The 12,823-nt window shown below is 43.9% G+C and overlaps 1 protein-coding gene across 1 annotated transcript in view; it reads right to left on the bottom strand.

Annotated features, from left to right (window-relative positions):
- Positions 1–12,823, bottom strand: part of GLP2R (glucagon like peptide 2 receptor) — a 148,243-nt gene that overhangs the window by 22,280 nt on the left and 113,140 nt on the right. Inside the window, exons 6-8 of the mRNA XM_066586701.1 lie at positions 6,665–6,821; positions 3,754–3,913; positions 3,617–3,677 (exon numbers count right to left, since the gene is read on the bottom strand). Coding sequence (XP_066442798.1) covers positions 3,617–3,677; positions 3,754–3,913; positions 6,665–6,821 — 378 coding nt within the window. The remainder of the gene's footprint in view (positions 1–3,616; positions 3,678–3,753; positions 3,914–6,664; positions 6,822–12,823) is intronic.

Genomic DNA, 12,823 nt, shown 5'->3' with positions numbered 1-12,823 from the left:
ACCGGACAGAATCATGGGGGTGCAGATTGAGGGACACTTGGGAAATAGTCACCACAGTATTATTAATTTCTAGTTGTCATTCAATAGAAAGCCTTAACAGTGAGCGAGGAAAAAAACAAAGCTTTAGTAAAGCAAAATTTGATCAGCTCATAATTACGCTCGGCAACATTAAATGGGACAAGGTCCTCAAAAATAGCATTACAGACAATAAATGGGAGAAGTTTAAAAACATCCTAATTACCATATGTGAGCAGTTCATACCCTTTAAAAGTAAAAGAACTATGAATAAAAGGAAACCAATGAGCCTCAACAAGATTGTAAGAGGCTCAAGTGGAAAATAAATTGTTCAGTTTACTAACTCAAGAAAGCTGTGAAGCAGCGCTAGAAACATGCAGGGAAAAAAGAAAATATATAAGGAAAATATAAAAACTGCCAAGGAGGAGGCAGAGAGACTGATTTGCAAGTAGAGTAAAAATAACCCTAAACTATTTTTCCAATTATATAAACGGTAAAAGGATTTGCACTGAAAGCAGTGGCCCGCTAACAAATAATGCTGGAGAAACCATAGATGATGAGGAGGGGGGAGGCAAATCTATTAACTAGTTTTTTTCTCAAGTATATTCACGAAAGAAAAAATGTCACAAGATGCAAGGGGATAAAACACCCCCCACACACAAAATATCACCTGACTAATGTAGGAGGAAGTGCAGAGATGAAAGTCAAGAAAATCGCTGGGCCTGGATGGAATACACCCAAGGGTTCTAAAGAGAACTATGAAATGTGATAGACAGACTGCTATTTCTTATATTAATGGACACTATCAAGACCAGCGTTGTACCATTGGATTGGCACATTGCCAATGTGGTTGCAATATACAAAAAGAGGTCAGGAGAGCCTGATAACTACAGGCCGGTAAGTCTCACTTCATTAACTGGAAAAATATTCGAGAAGTTTCTGAGAGACGTCATTCTGGAATACCTCAAGGAAAACAACGGAATAACTCCTCACCAGCATGGCTTAATGAAGGGTCGATCTTGTCAGACCAATCTGATCAGCTTCTGCGATGAAGTAAGTTCTAGGCTGGACCTGGGAGAGTCTATTGATCTCGTATATCTGGTCTTCTCTAAAGCATTTGACATCGTGTCGCATAATAGGCTGATATATAAAATGAGACAGCTCGGATTGGGTGAAAACGTGTGTATTATGGTAAATAAGGGAGATGGAATAACTCCTCCGCAGTGCCACCTATTGAAAGGCCGCATTCCTTCAAGCCAAAGTCAGACTTTTTATACAAGCCTTGTTACAATGACCTAGAATTAAAAGCAAAGCCAGACTCCATGTACATACAGCTGCCTTTCAATAGGTGGCACTGTGGAGGATTTATTCCATCTCCCTTATTTGCATATTACCCAGAGGAGCATGCATGGCCATTTGAGTCTCCTTACTTAGTTTATAGTACATAGTTGCTCTCCCTAAGGAGAAAAGAGCGTTTCTGACCCCTATTTGGGTAAAGAATTGGCTCAGAGATAGAAAGCAGAGGGTGGTAATAAATGGTTCGCACTCTGATTGGACCACAGTCGCTAGTCGGGTGCCACAGGGTTAAGTATTGGGCCTTATTCTGTTCCATGTATTTATTAATGACCTGATAGAGGGGCTGCACAGTAAAATATCAATATTTGCAGATAATACGAAACTATACAAGATAATTAATACAACGGAGGACAAGGTATGGTTACAAATGGACCTAGATAAGCTGGGGGCTTGGGTAGAAAAATGGCAAATGAAGTTCAACATCGATAAATGTAAGGTCATGCACATGGGCAGGAGAAACGGATGTCACCAATATACACTAAATGGGGTACTGCTAGGGAAAAGTGATATGGAAAAAGACCTGGGGGTACTAGTGGATTGTAGACTAAACTGGAGTAACCAATGCCAGTCAGCTGCTGCAAAAGCTAATAAAGTCTTAGGGTGCATTAAAAGAGGTATAGGGGCGAGGGACGAGAGCATTATTCTTCCACTATATAAGGCACTTGTCAGGCCTCACATGGAATACTCTCTTACAGTTCTGGTCACCGGTGTTCAGGAAAGCATCCGCTATGTCTAGAAGAAAGCAGGTTTCATCTCCAACACAAAAGGGGGTTCTTTACTGTAAGAGCAGTGGGACTGTGGAACTATCTCCTGAGGACGTGGGGATGGCAAAATCGATAGGGAAGTTTAAGAGAAACTAGATGTCTTTTTACAGCAGTACAGGGTATAGACATTAAATAGCCAGAAGGGTTGTTGATCTTAAATGTTGATCCAGGGATTTCTCTGACTGCCGTTATGGAGTCGGGAAGGATTTTTTCTTCTCCAGAATGAAGATAAATTGGCTTCTGCCCACGTTTTTTTTTTGCCTTCCTCTGGATCAACATGGAGGGGGTGGAAACAGGCTGAACTGAATGAATATTTGTCTTTTTTCAGCCTAGCATACTATGTAACTATGTCTTTACAGCAAGATCACAATCTCCCTCTTTCTATTGGTTATACCTCTAGCCATGCAGCCAAGAACCCTAATTCCTTTCATTGCTGCCTGACTGCACTGTGGTGACAATTCTTCTTTATTTTAGGGCCACATTTATAAAGGTATTATAGGACAAGTTCAGGCATCTCCTCATTCATATTTTTACCTCCGCACTATTTTTTCAGTTTTTGACCAAGTATTTTATTATTTTCGTTTATTTTTGTGGATATGCCTTTTTAAATACTTTAATAAAGGTTATAACTAGAGATGAGCGAACGCACTCGGTAAGGGCGATTTCGCAATCGAGCACCGCGATTTTCGAGTACTTCACTACTCGGGTGAAAAGTACTCGGGTGCGCTGTGGGGTGGGGGGTTGCAGAGGGGAGTGGGGGTAGCAGCGGGGAACAGGTGGGAGCTCTCTCTCTCTCCCTCTCCCCCCCACACCCCGCTGCAACCCCCCGCTCACCCCCGGCGCACCCGAGTACTTTTCACCCGAGTAGCGAAGTACTCGAAAATCGCGGTGCTCGATTGCGAAATCGCCCTTACCGAGTACGTTCGCTCATCTCTAGTTATAACTCGTATATAGTTGTATATATCGAGTGGATCCAGATTCTGTAAACTGCTGTGATTTATTAAGGATTATAGTGACCTTTAGGGTGCCTTAGACCGTAGTCCACTTTTCAATAACGTATCTCTAAGTTCTGTATGTGGAACTATCTCAAAGGCTTTACTGAAATCCTGATAGTCGATATTCACAGCACCGCCTTCATCCAATATTATTGTCATGCCAGTCTCTTGGCTGCTCTGTCTCAGGGGTTAGAAAGAGAGTGCTATGCTGCCCATGCCATACCGGGGACTGGGCCCACATATGCTGCCCACAATATAAAGCTGTACCCAAATCAGAGGGCATGCAACAATGTAGCAACAAAATCTTAAAGGGAAACACATTTAAAGTGAGGGAATGAGGGTTTACCCCTCTTATACCCTGTTTCTTTTCTATGACTTCCCACAAGATCAGCTTACTCCTCATCTGAAATACTCTGCTCAGCTGTCATCACTCCATTGCCACCTAGAAGATGAAGAATAAATAGGAGTTGGCACCATGCAGCTTACCCTTCATTCTCCAGGTAGCTTCTCACTATCACCCAGGGTATAATGAACAATAGGGGGCACACTAGAAGACAAACGAGAGCAGGTAAAATAAGTGACCCAGCCAGAGACATGCAGAAGAGGACACGATGGCCACTTACACCAGCCGATGGCCATGTATCTCAGCAGCATCCTCCGCTCGCACAGAACTAGGGAGACGATGGTCCTGTGCAGGTAGATTCCCTCCACCAGCAGCCAGAAATAATTAGCACCCACAAAGAAATGCAAGGAGATATAGACAATCCGGCATGAGGTAGGTACCTGGAGGACAGAGCAGAGTCAGACATTACATTAGTAGTTATTTGCTTCTTTTGGCTCAGCTCTACAATAACTTTCTTTTAGTCTTATTCCAAATTAGGGGGCCACACACGTGTGTAAGCGAATATACGCTCGCAATAGCGTAACGTATACTCACTAAGCAGGGCACATGGCCGTGTGCTACTGCGCCTGATTCAGCAGCTTTTACTGAACTTTTTTGCGCTGCCATTGGCACGGTCCCGACAGCGCCATGTTTGACTAGGCAGGTCAGCTGACTTAGTAGTCCCAGGTGTTATCGTTTAGCCCCGCAAAATCGTGCAGTACAGTCAGCGATTTCAGGCAGACGGTGGCCTTATGGGTGCAATTGCACAGCAGAATAGAGCCATGTGTGAAAGAACATGGGTCCTTTCTTGCTGCACGTTTGTCGCACAGATTTTGCGGCCACAAATGCGCCCATGTGCGGGCCGCCCTGAAAGCAAACAGCCTTTAACAGTAAGGGCGGCTACACACGTGTGCAATTGCAGCCACAAAATCTGCGTGCTGAATGCGCAGTAAATAGAATCCATTGATTTCAATGACTTTCTTCACACGTTTTTTCCCCCCATGTGCATTTCGAGCTCAGGGGGAAAAAAAAGTAGCATGCTCTATTTCGCTGCGCAATTGTGCACCAAAGGCCCCTGTCTGCCTAAAATGGCGCACTGACCTGCACAATTTTGCATGGTTAAATGAGAATACCTTGGCCTACTAAGTCAGCAGACCCGCCTACTAGGTAGGGTGCCCCTCCTACTCAAACATGGTGCTGGCAGGACCACATCGATGGGAGTGGTCCCAGCAGCGCAAAAAGTTACAGTAAAAACTGCCGATATGGGCACAATAGCATGCGGCCGCACGCCCTGCATATATGTCACACTATTGCGAGTGTATATGCATTTACGCCCATGTGCGGCCGCTCTAAATTGAACATTTTGTAAGTAAAGGAATCCCTGCCTATTCCTACATGTAGTAGATGATGGAGCGCTCCGTGTGCGGAACCCCACAATGGGAGAAGGTCAGCAGGACAAGCACTCACCTGGAGCGACTGTGCAAGCGGCACAGCACCCTGGGAAACCTATCAGCTGCAACCTCCTCCGGCCCGACAGGTAGAAGCCCCTCCATCTGGACTGTGAGAGGGGAAGAACAGAGGATGATCGGTGCTGCTGCGGAGGACAAACAGAGGGTCCAAGAGTGGATGAGGATTGCTTATAGGGAAGTGTGCTTCAACGCTAAATTAGTGTCGCCTTCAGGACCACTCAGCCAAGTGAAAAAAATACAGTTTAAAAATGTAAAGGCCGTTTTACACGGAGCGATTATGTTCCAAAAGCGTTAAAATCAGCGAAAATGAACGATAATTGTTAAATACAAACACAGCCAACAATCGAACGATGAACGATAAATTGCTGCTTTTTGTTCATCGTTCATTTTATGAGGCACAAAAACCATTGTTGTTTCACTGATCGTTCTGTTTAAATACCGATCGTTCATTCGCCCTCCGTCACTTATACAGCGAATGTGAACCATGTATCTGTTTGTATAAACAGTCTGTCCGAGCGACCCTGACATCATTCGCTCATTCAAACGAGAAATGGGCAGGTCTAAACATCTAACATCCCGCTCTCCGCCCCCTCCCCGCCACCAGAGCACAAGGAACCCCCAAACGGTGACCTAGCTTTAGATGTTTAAAAAAAAATTATATATATATATATATTATCTTCTAGGCAGAATGCTAAATACAAAATACATGCCAATAAAGTATAATCCATAAGGGGTCTCACACAAGCGGTTTTTACTATGTATTACGCTTGCAGGTTTTACACGAGTGATACACTGTCATTAAGTGTACATGGTGCCTCTCATACACAGCGTGCAAAGGAGAACGCGACACACACCAAGACAGTATATGGGGACTTGTCGGCACGCAGTACACAGTGCATTACATACTGCTGCGTGCTCGCCGTGTGGGAGATACACCCGTGGAAAACGCTTCTGTGAGAGCCCATGAATATGTAAATATGTAAAACACAAAGAACGGCTGCAAATACAGTAAATAGAATGAAAGTTGATATAATAAAATGAAGAATAAATAATTGATATAAATAAGTGCGGTGTAAAGAAAAATAAACAAAGACGTGGAGACAGAAAGTGCATTACTGCGGAGGATCTGCCTGGCTTTGTCTCATCTGTTCAGTTTACTTTTCTTCATACAGTTATGTCATATCAGTTATATAAACCGCAGTTATTTACTTTTCATTGCATTATATTATCTACTATATGACTTGTAGCCCTTTATTTATTGTTTATGGCTTATTCGATGTTTTGGCATTTTGTGATACTTTATCAGAATGTATTTAGTATTTCTTGTTTTGTCTGTTAGTCCCTACTAATTTATATGACCTTTTTTAAATGTCCAAAGTAAAGCGCAGCGATATTTAATGCTAATTGCACTCCTTGCGCTCTGATGGCAGGGAGGGGCGGAGTGATATTAGACACTTCCCATCCCATCAGCCCCGCACTTCTTAATTTTTTAAGTTTAAAGTCAAGGTATTTTCACCTGGCTCTGTGGCCCGAAGACGACACTAATTATGGATTGAAATGCGTTGTCCTCAGCTCTATAAAGCGCTCCTCATCCACTCTTGGATCCCGTTTGTCCTCAGCAGCCCCGATCATCCTCCTGTTCTTCCTCTCCCACACTCCTACATGTGACTAGTGATACGTTACCTGCGGTGTTAGTACGGACAGCCACTCGTCTTCATTGCTCGCTATTTTCGGGGTCCGGTTGGCATTTTGCATGTCTTTTATCAGGACAGCAAGAGCCCTCATTATAAAGGAGCCAAAGAGATTCATGTGGATGTAATTCCGGGTGCAGTGAAGTTTCCTAAAAAAAAAAAGCACAAGACTGGTTACCCCAAAATAGTGACTGCGATGTGCTGGGGGAACACTAGGGGCAGCCTGAGAAGAGTCCACGTATAAACACAAGCATTAATTGTAGGATGGCCTATTGCTGAGTGCTTCTCTAAGACAGAAGGTCAGGAGGAGTACTGATCTTCCTGGTGGAGACCAAATTGGCTGCATCCAAAAGTACCCGCCTATTAGAAGGTCGCTTCCTGATAACTCAATATCTAACTTTTTAGCATGCTGTGCATGGCTTGGGATGGAAGACAAGCCAAAGTCTTCTCCATGAGAAAATGACCTCTCATCAGTGCAGAGTAGGGTTCTAGCTGGCTGGGTCAGAGGCCTGTGATATGGCTCAAGAGGGGCAGTATTTCTACTTTGAGATTGCCAGGATGGCATGAAGATTCTTTTAGATCATGCCATGCTTCTCTAGTATGCAAATGGAAGATGGTACAGGTTGTCCATGGGCCACAGAAAAGCTAACTGACACCACACACTTATGAAAGGAAATTTGTCTTTATTGCAAGGCTCGGACTGGCCTATTGGGGATCCGGTGAATCCCCTGGTAGACTGCCTAGCCAGGAGTTGGCCTCACCTCCATTCTCAGAGGAGGCCCCTTCCATCAGTTCGGACCTTTCCCAGAGCACAGTGGCTGCTTCTTAATACAGCCAGTGCGCCCCCTGCTTTCCTGCCATGTAGAGTCAGCTATGTGGAACATGTGATTCTCACAGGCAAGTTGGGTCCACATCTCTATTGGCATTCTTGTTTTAATACAGATTGTGACCAGGAAAAAAATGGTCACCAAAAGTTCTTTAAACATATGTTTAACACAAAAATGGGATTTATATAATAGGTTATTTTCTGATACATTTCCCTTAAGTAGTACTCAATGATCTTGGTACTTTGTGACTATTTATCTGTGTAGTATGTAAAGTTTGTATTGAGATTCCACAAGGAATACATATTGATGAATTATATTTTTGTACCACGTCTATTTAGGTATCAGAGTGCAGCTTTCACTTCTTACAGTGCTGAGGTAAGATGTTCTTTTAGTTAGCTTTGATAAGTACATTGCCCATAGCGACCAATCACATGGCAGCTTTCGTTTTACCTTAGCAGTATAAGAAATGAAAGTTGCGCTGTGATTGGTTTCTTTGGGCATCAAGGACAGGTTTTCTTTTAGACAGCCGTGGTGGTGCCAGACGACTTTTCTGTGACCGTGTATAATGGCTCTGTATAGTCACCCGTTAGAAGGTAGCTTACCTTATTTCCCAGAAGAACCTATAAGTCTCCTTGTGCCATGTTGGTGCTCTCCACAAGGAAAAACAATGCCCCTTTCCACCCACATCACAGGCCTTTCACTCACCTAACCAGAAACCTATTCTGCACTGCTTCCTGGAACATGGATTCACCACCTTGTTTCACATGATTAGCGGCTTGAAAAAGACCATATATTTGGTTGAAGCGTTGCCTTTTTTAAAATTGATGAAACAATAAAAGTTAACTTTTATGATTCTTTGAAGCACCTTTTATGCTGCTACCTCTTCTTTACACACTTGCTTGATCTTGGATTGATGGTCTACAATCTGGAGGTTAGCTTGGCATGTTTGTGCGTCTGTTTTGATGTAAAGGAATCCTTTTTTTTTCTCTCCCTCCGGTCTGACCTGTTCATCCGGGGTTGATTTGAGTGCTGCTGATACACTACTTACTGAATATTCTGCACTGCTGAGGAGCTTAGATACAGTGCTTCAGCAGACCGTATACCAGATGACAGGACTAGATACATCAGAAAGTATTATACATCATTGGATTAGATATGGCCACTCAACAGACTACCATACACAGGGGCTTGAAGTAGCTTAAAGTAGCCCATTCTCACTGTTAACAGGGTGAAAACAGCCCTCATCTGAACGAGCCCCAAGATAGAGTATCTAGAACAATAGATCTTTAAGGGGTTTTGTCATAACAAAACCCGGTCCGCCTGCTCAGTGTTGCAGCTGTTCTGAGAGCTTCACCTTGCTTTCAGGCTGGACCAGATTTTAGCAGTATCTCTGCCTTTCCTGGGGCTGAGGGGTATGGTGTTGGGTGAGTGATGTCAGTTGCCCTGCCCTATATAGTCTGACTTAGATTTGACTTCAGTGCTGGTCAAATCAGTTTCCTTCTAGGATTGCTAATGAGGAGCAGCCAGCCTCTCTAGTGCCTTTTCCTTGCTGCAGACTTGCTACAGCCAAGTACCAAAGTTGGTTTCCTTGTACCTTATCTTTGGTATTCAGGGCTCCCTGTTAGGGATTTATTAGTGGCTAAGGTACGCGTATGGGTCTCTACTTAGAGCAGTCGGCCTGCCGTTTAGGCAGAGGTCCCTCCTGCGGTATATAGGAAAAGGATTCCCCTTACTTTTGTTTTGTGTTTCCGTTGAACAGTCGTGCTTTTGGTTGGGTTACACGCGGTTGTGCTTATTCTTATGTTGGTGTACGCCACACATCCGGTCAGGATGCAACAGATTGACGAGGTCTTACTTATTGAGATTCTGACTGTTGATATGAATCCCCTTGAGGGCCTGTCGCACCAGCTAGAGGCGCTAGCTGTCAAGGTCACGGAGGTAAAACGGCGACAATTGGCTCTGCAGGTTGCCAGTAAAGAACCAAAATTAGATTTACCGAATTGATTTTCTGGTGAGAGACAGAAATTCAGATCTGTTTGTGAGGCCTGCAAGCTTTATTTTAGACTACGTTCAGGGTTCTCGGCTGACAAAGCCCAGAGGCTGGGCATCGTAATTTCCCAGCTACAAGGGGTGCCACAAGCAAGGGTGTTTTCCTTGCCCCCTTCGTCTGAGGTCTTGACCTCTGTCGAAAGCTTTTTCACTGCCTTGGGTCTTATATAGGATGGTTCTGAGTATCCCTGACAGAGAAATCTCAGACAGTTGCAACAGGAAGACTTCCCTGTAGAGGATTTCTGTGCTGAGTTTTAACGGTGGGCAACAGAGACTCAGTGGAATGACCCTGCTTTAAGAAGCCAACTCCATTGTGGTGTGTCTAATAAGATCGAGGACTTGTTGAATATCCAGTACCCCGTAGTCTAGATGAGGCTATATGTCTGGCTATTAAAGTTAGGAGACGTATTAGGGAGAGGCAAGAAGAAATCCCTATAGCTTGACTTCTTGCCTGCTGATGAGGAGCAGCCCATGCAGCTAGTTTCATTGGCAGGCAGGGCTAGACTTAGAAGGAAGGTACAATTTCAAGGTCGATGTTTCTTTTGTAAACAGGTCATATGGCTCCGGTTTGTCCTCATCATAATTCTCGGCAGGAAAACTAGATTGCCTAAAGGTTAGAGGGGAGGTCCCTCTAGGCCCTCATATTGCTTGGGCATCATCCACCACACTGGTTCTTCCCGCTGAGCTTCTTTGTAGCGGTGCGGACGGTCCTATTCATGCTTTTTTGAATTGTGGAGCTGGCGTCAATTTAATTCACCGGGATACAGTCAACAGTTTAGGCTTAGAGATTAACTCCCTGGATTTTCCGATCCTTGTGTCCACCATTGACACTTCTCCACGATCTTAGAAATGTCTGAGATTGTGTGCCTAATGTTCATTTAACTCTTTCCAATCCACTGTCTGACGTCTAAAGACATTCTGATTGAAGGCTGTACAGCTCCGATGTCGGAAGACGTCCGGCAGGGTATTCTTACTGTATATTACTGGCCACTCTGTTGTCAAGGGGGCCTCTCCACCATGTCACACACCACAGTACTGGCTCTAGCCAGCAGATGGCGCCATTGTATAATGGCGGAAAGAGAAAGCCCCCTAGGAAACCCTGAATCCAAAATTGGATTGCAAAGGGTTAAAGATTGGGTTGTTCCATACAGAAATAACATATGTCATGGATCCCTTCCTGCTCTAGTCTTGGTGTTGCTCAGGTTATGCTTACATAACCTGGTAGTTGACTGGGAGAAGGGGGACATCACGAAATGGAGTCCCTTTTGTCCGTCTTGTTGCGTTTCTGTTAATGTGGCTTCTATTCAGGTAGAAGAGTTAGCTAAATTTATTGCTGACGTCACTTGTGTTTTCCGAGGAAGGGCAGACAAATAACCGCCAGACAGAAAAGGGGATTGTGCAATTGAACCTCTCCCTGACTGCAAGTTTCCCCAAGAGCTGCATGTACAACATGTCTGCCCGTGAGACACAAGCTCTTAACGCATTAAGGACCAGGCACAGTAAATATATGACTCCTGGTCCTGGACTTAAAACCCGCCAATAGTAAAATTACAGCAGCGCTTTAAGCCTCCTGGGGGAGAAGGCAGGAGTGGTTTTTAACCCTTTCTGCCTTTTGCTTCCCTGAGTACACAGCGCTCAATGAGCGCTGTGTACTAGAATGTGAAAGTAACATAACTTTCACATAGGGAGTCGGGTCATGTGACCGCCGGGGTTCCCTGCTACAGCAGAGCTGGAGGGTCATACTAGACCCTGGCCAGCTCTGCCAGTGACTAATGTCACTACAGGGGTTGTTTTCCCCTGTAACTGGGGCTTCTATGGATGCCCCAGCTACAGTTGAAGTGTCAAATAAATAAAAAAAGAAAACGAATTTCCCCCAGAGGTATTATGACTTCACGGGGGACATAGATAGTAAAAAACATAATTACATACATCAGTAAAACAAAATTACAGAACAAAATATTTACATAAGAAAGAAATAACCCAAAGCAGATGCCAACCAAAACCATCGCCGTATGCGCCCTGTAATGCAAAACCATACATACTATATATCAAAATGTCCGAAACAAATAGAGGAGCCCGTTCCTGTACTTTATTTTAGCATAAATATACCAATTTTTTTTAGCTTTTTACCCCCAATAAAACTAAAAAAAAGGGAAAAAAAGGCGGTGAAAGATATTTAAAAAATAGCCCTGTATGTCATGGAAAAAAAATGCAAGAAAAATAATTTTGGTAGCTAAAGGAAAAAAATATGGCAGTAAAACCGCCACATGGGTAAAATGCCTAAAAAGTGTCCGGTCCTTAAGATACAAAAGAGCCTGGTCCTTAAGGGGTTAAAGACTATATCCTGGACAGTTTGAGACATATATACGGCCTTCTAGTTCCCAGTTAGCAGCTGGGTTCTTTGTGAAGAAAAAAATAAGGCGGTTTATGTCCCTGTGTTGACTTTAGAGAACTGAACAAAATCACGAAACAATCCATACCCTCTTCCCCTTTTTCCGGATCTGTTTTCGCAGTTGCATGGCTCCAACTGGTTTTCTTAATTAGGGGCATATAATTTAATCCGGATTAAGGAGGGGACGAGTGTAAGACTGCGTTTAATACCCTGGAGGGGCATTATGAGAGTCTGGTGATGCCTTTTGGTCTTACCAATGCTCCTGTGGTGTTTCAGTCCTCCACCAATGAGGTTCTCTATGAATTTGTGGGCAGATTTGTGTTAGGTTACCTGGACGATATTTTGATTCTCACGTTTCCCATGTTCGCCAGGTCCTGCAAGTTTTGTGCAAAAATTGTTTATTCGCCAAGAGAGAAAAATGTGTGTTTGCTGTGCAAGAGGTCAGATTTCTGGGGCATATAATTACCCAAGAGGGTTTCAAGATGGACCCTGAGAAGGTGCGAGCGGTGCAGGCCTGGGTCCTACCGAAGAGTGCGGAAGCTCTACAAAGGTTCTTAGGGTTCACCAACTATTACCATAGGTTCATTAGGGACTTTTCGGTGATCGTTCAACCTCTTACTGATATGACAAAGGGGTGCTTCTCGACTAAATGGCCTGCGTGAGAACTGCAGTGGTTTTAGAAATTGAAATAGTATTTTGCCATGGCTCCAGATTCTTCTAGGCTTTTTGTTGTTTAGATCGATGCTTCAGAGGAGAGGGTTGGAACGGTTCTGTCTCAGAAAACGGTGACAATTGAAAGATCTGTGCCCGTATGCGTTCTTTTCTTGTAAATATTCTTCTTCTCAACAAAATTATATCGGGACAGAGTACTGTTGGTGATTAA

The sequence above is a fragment of the Eleutherodactylus coqui genome, chromosome 13 (assembly GCF_035609145.1).
Source record: "Eleutherodactylus coqui strain aEleCoq1 chromosome 13, aEleCoq1.hap1, whole genome shotgun sequence".
Classification (NCBI taxonomy): Eukaryota; Metazoa; Chordata; class Amphibia; order Anura; family Eleutherodactylidae; genus Eleutherodactylus; species Eleutherodactylus coqui.
Note: the sequence above shows the minus strand (reverse complement) of the source record. Positions and strands in the feature narration are given on the sequence as shown.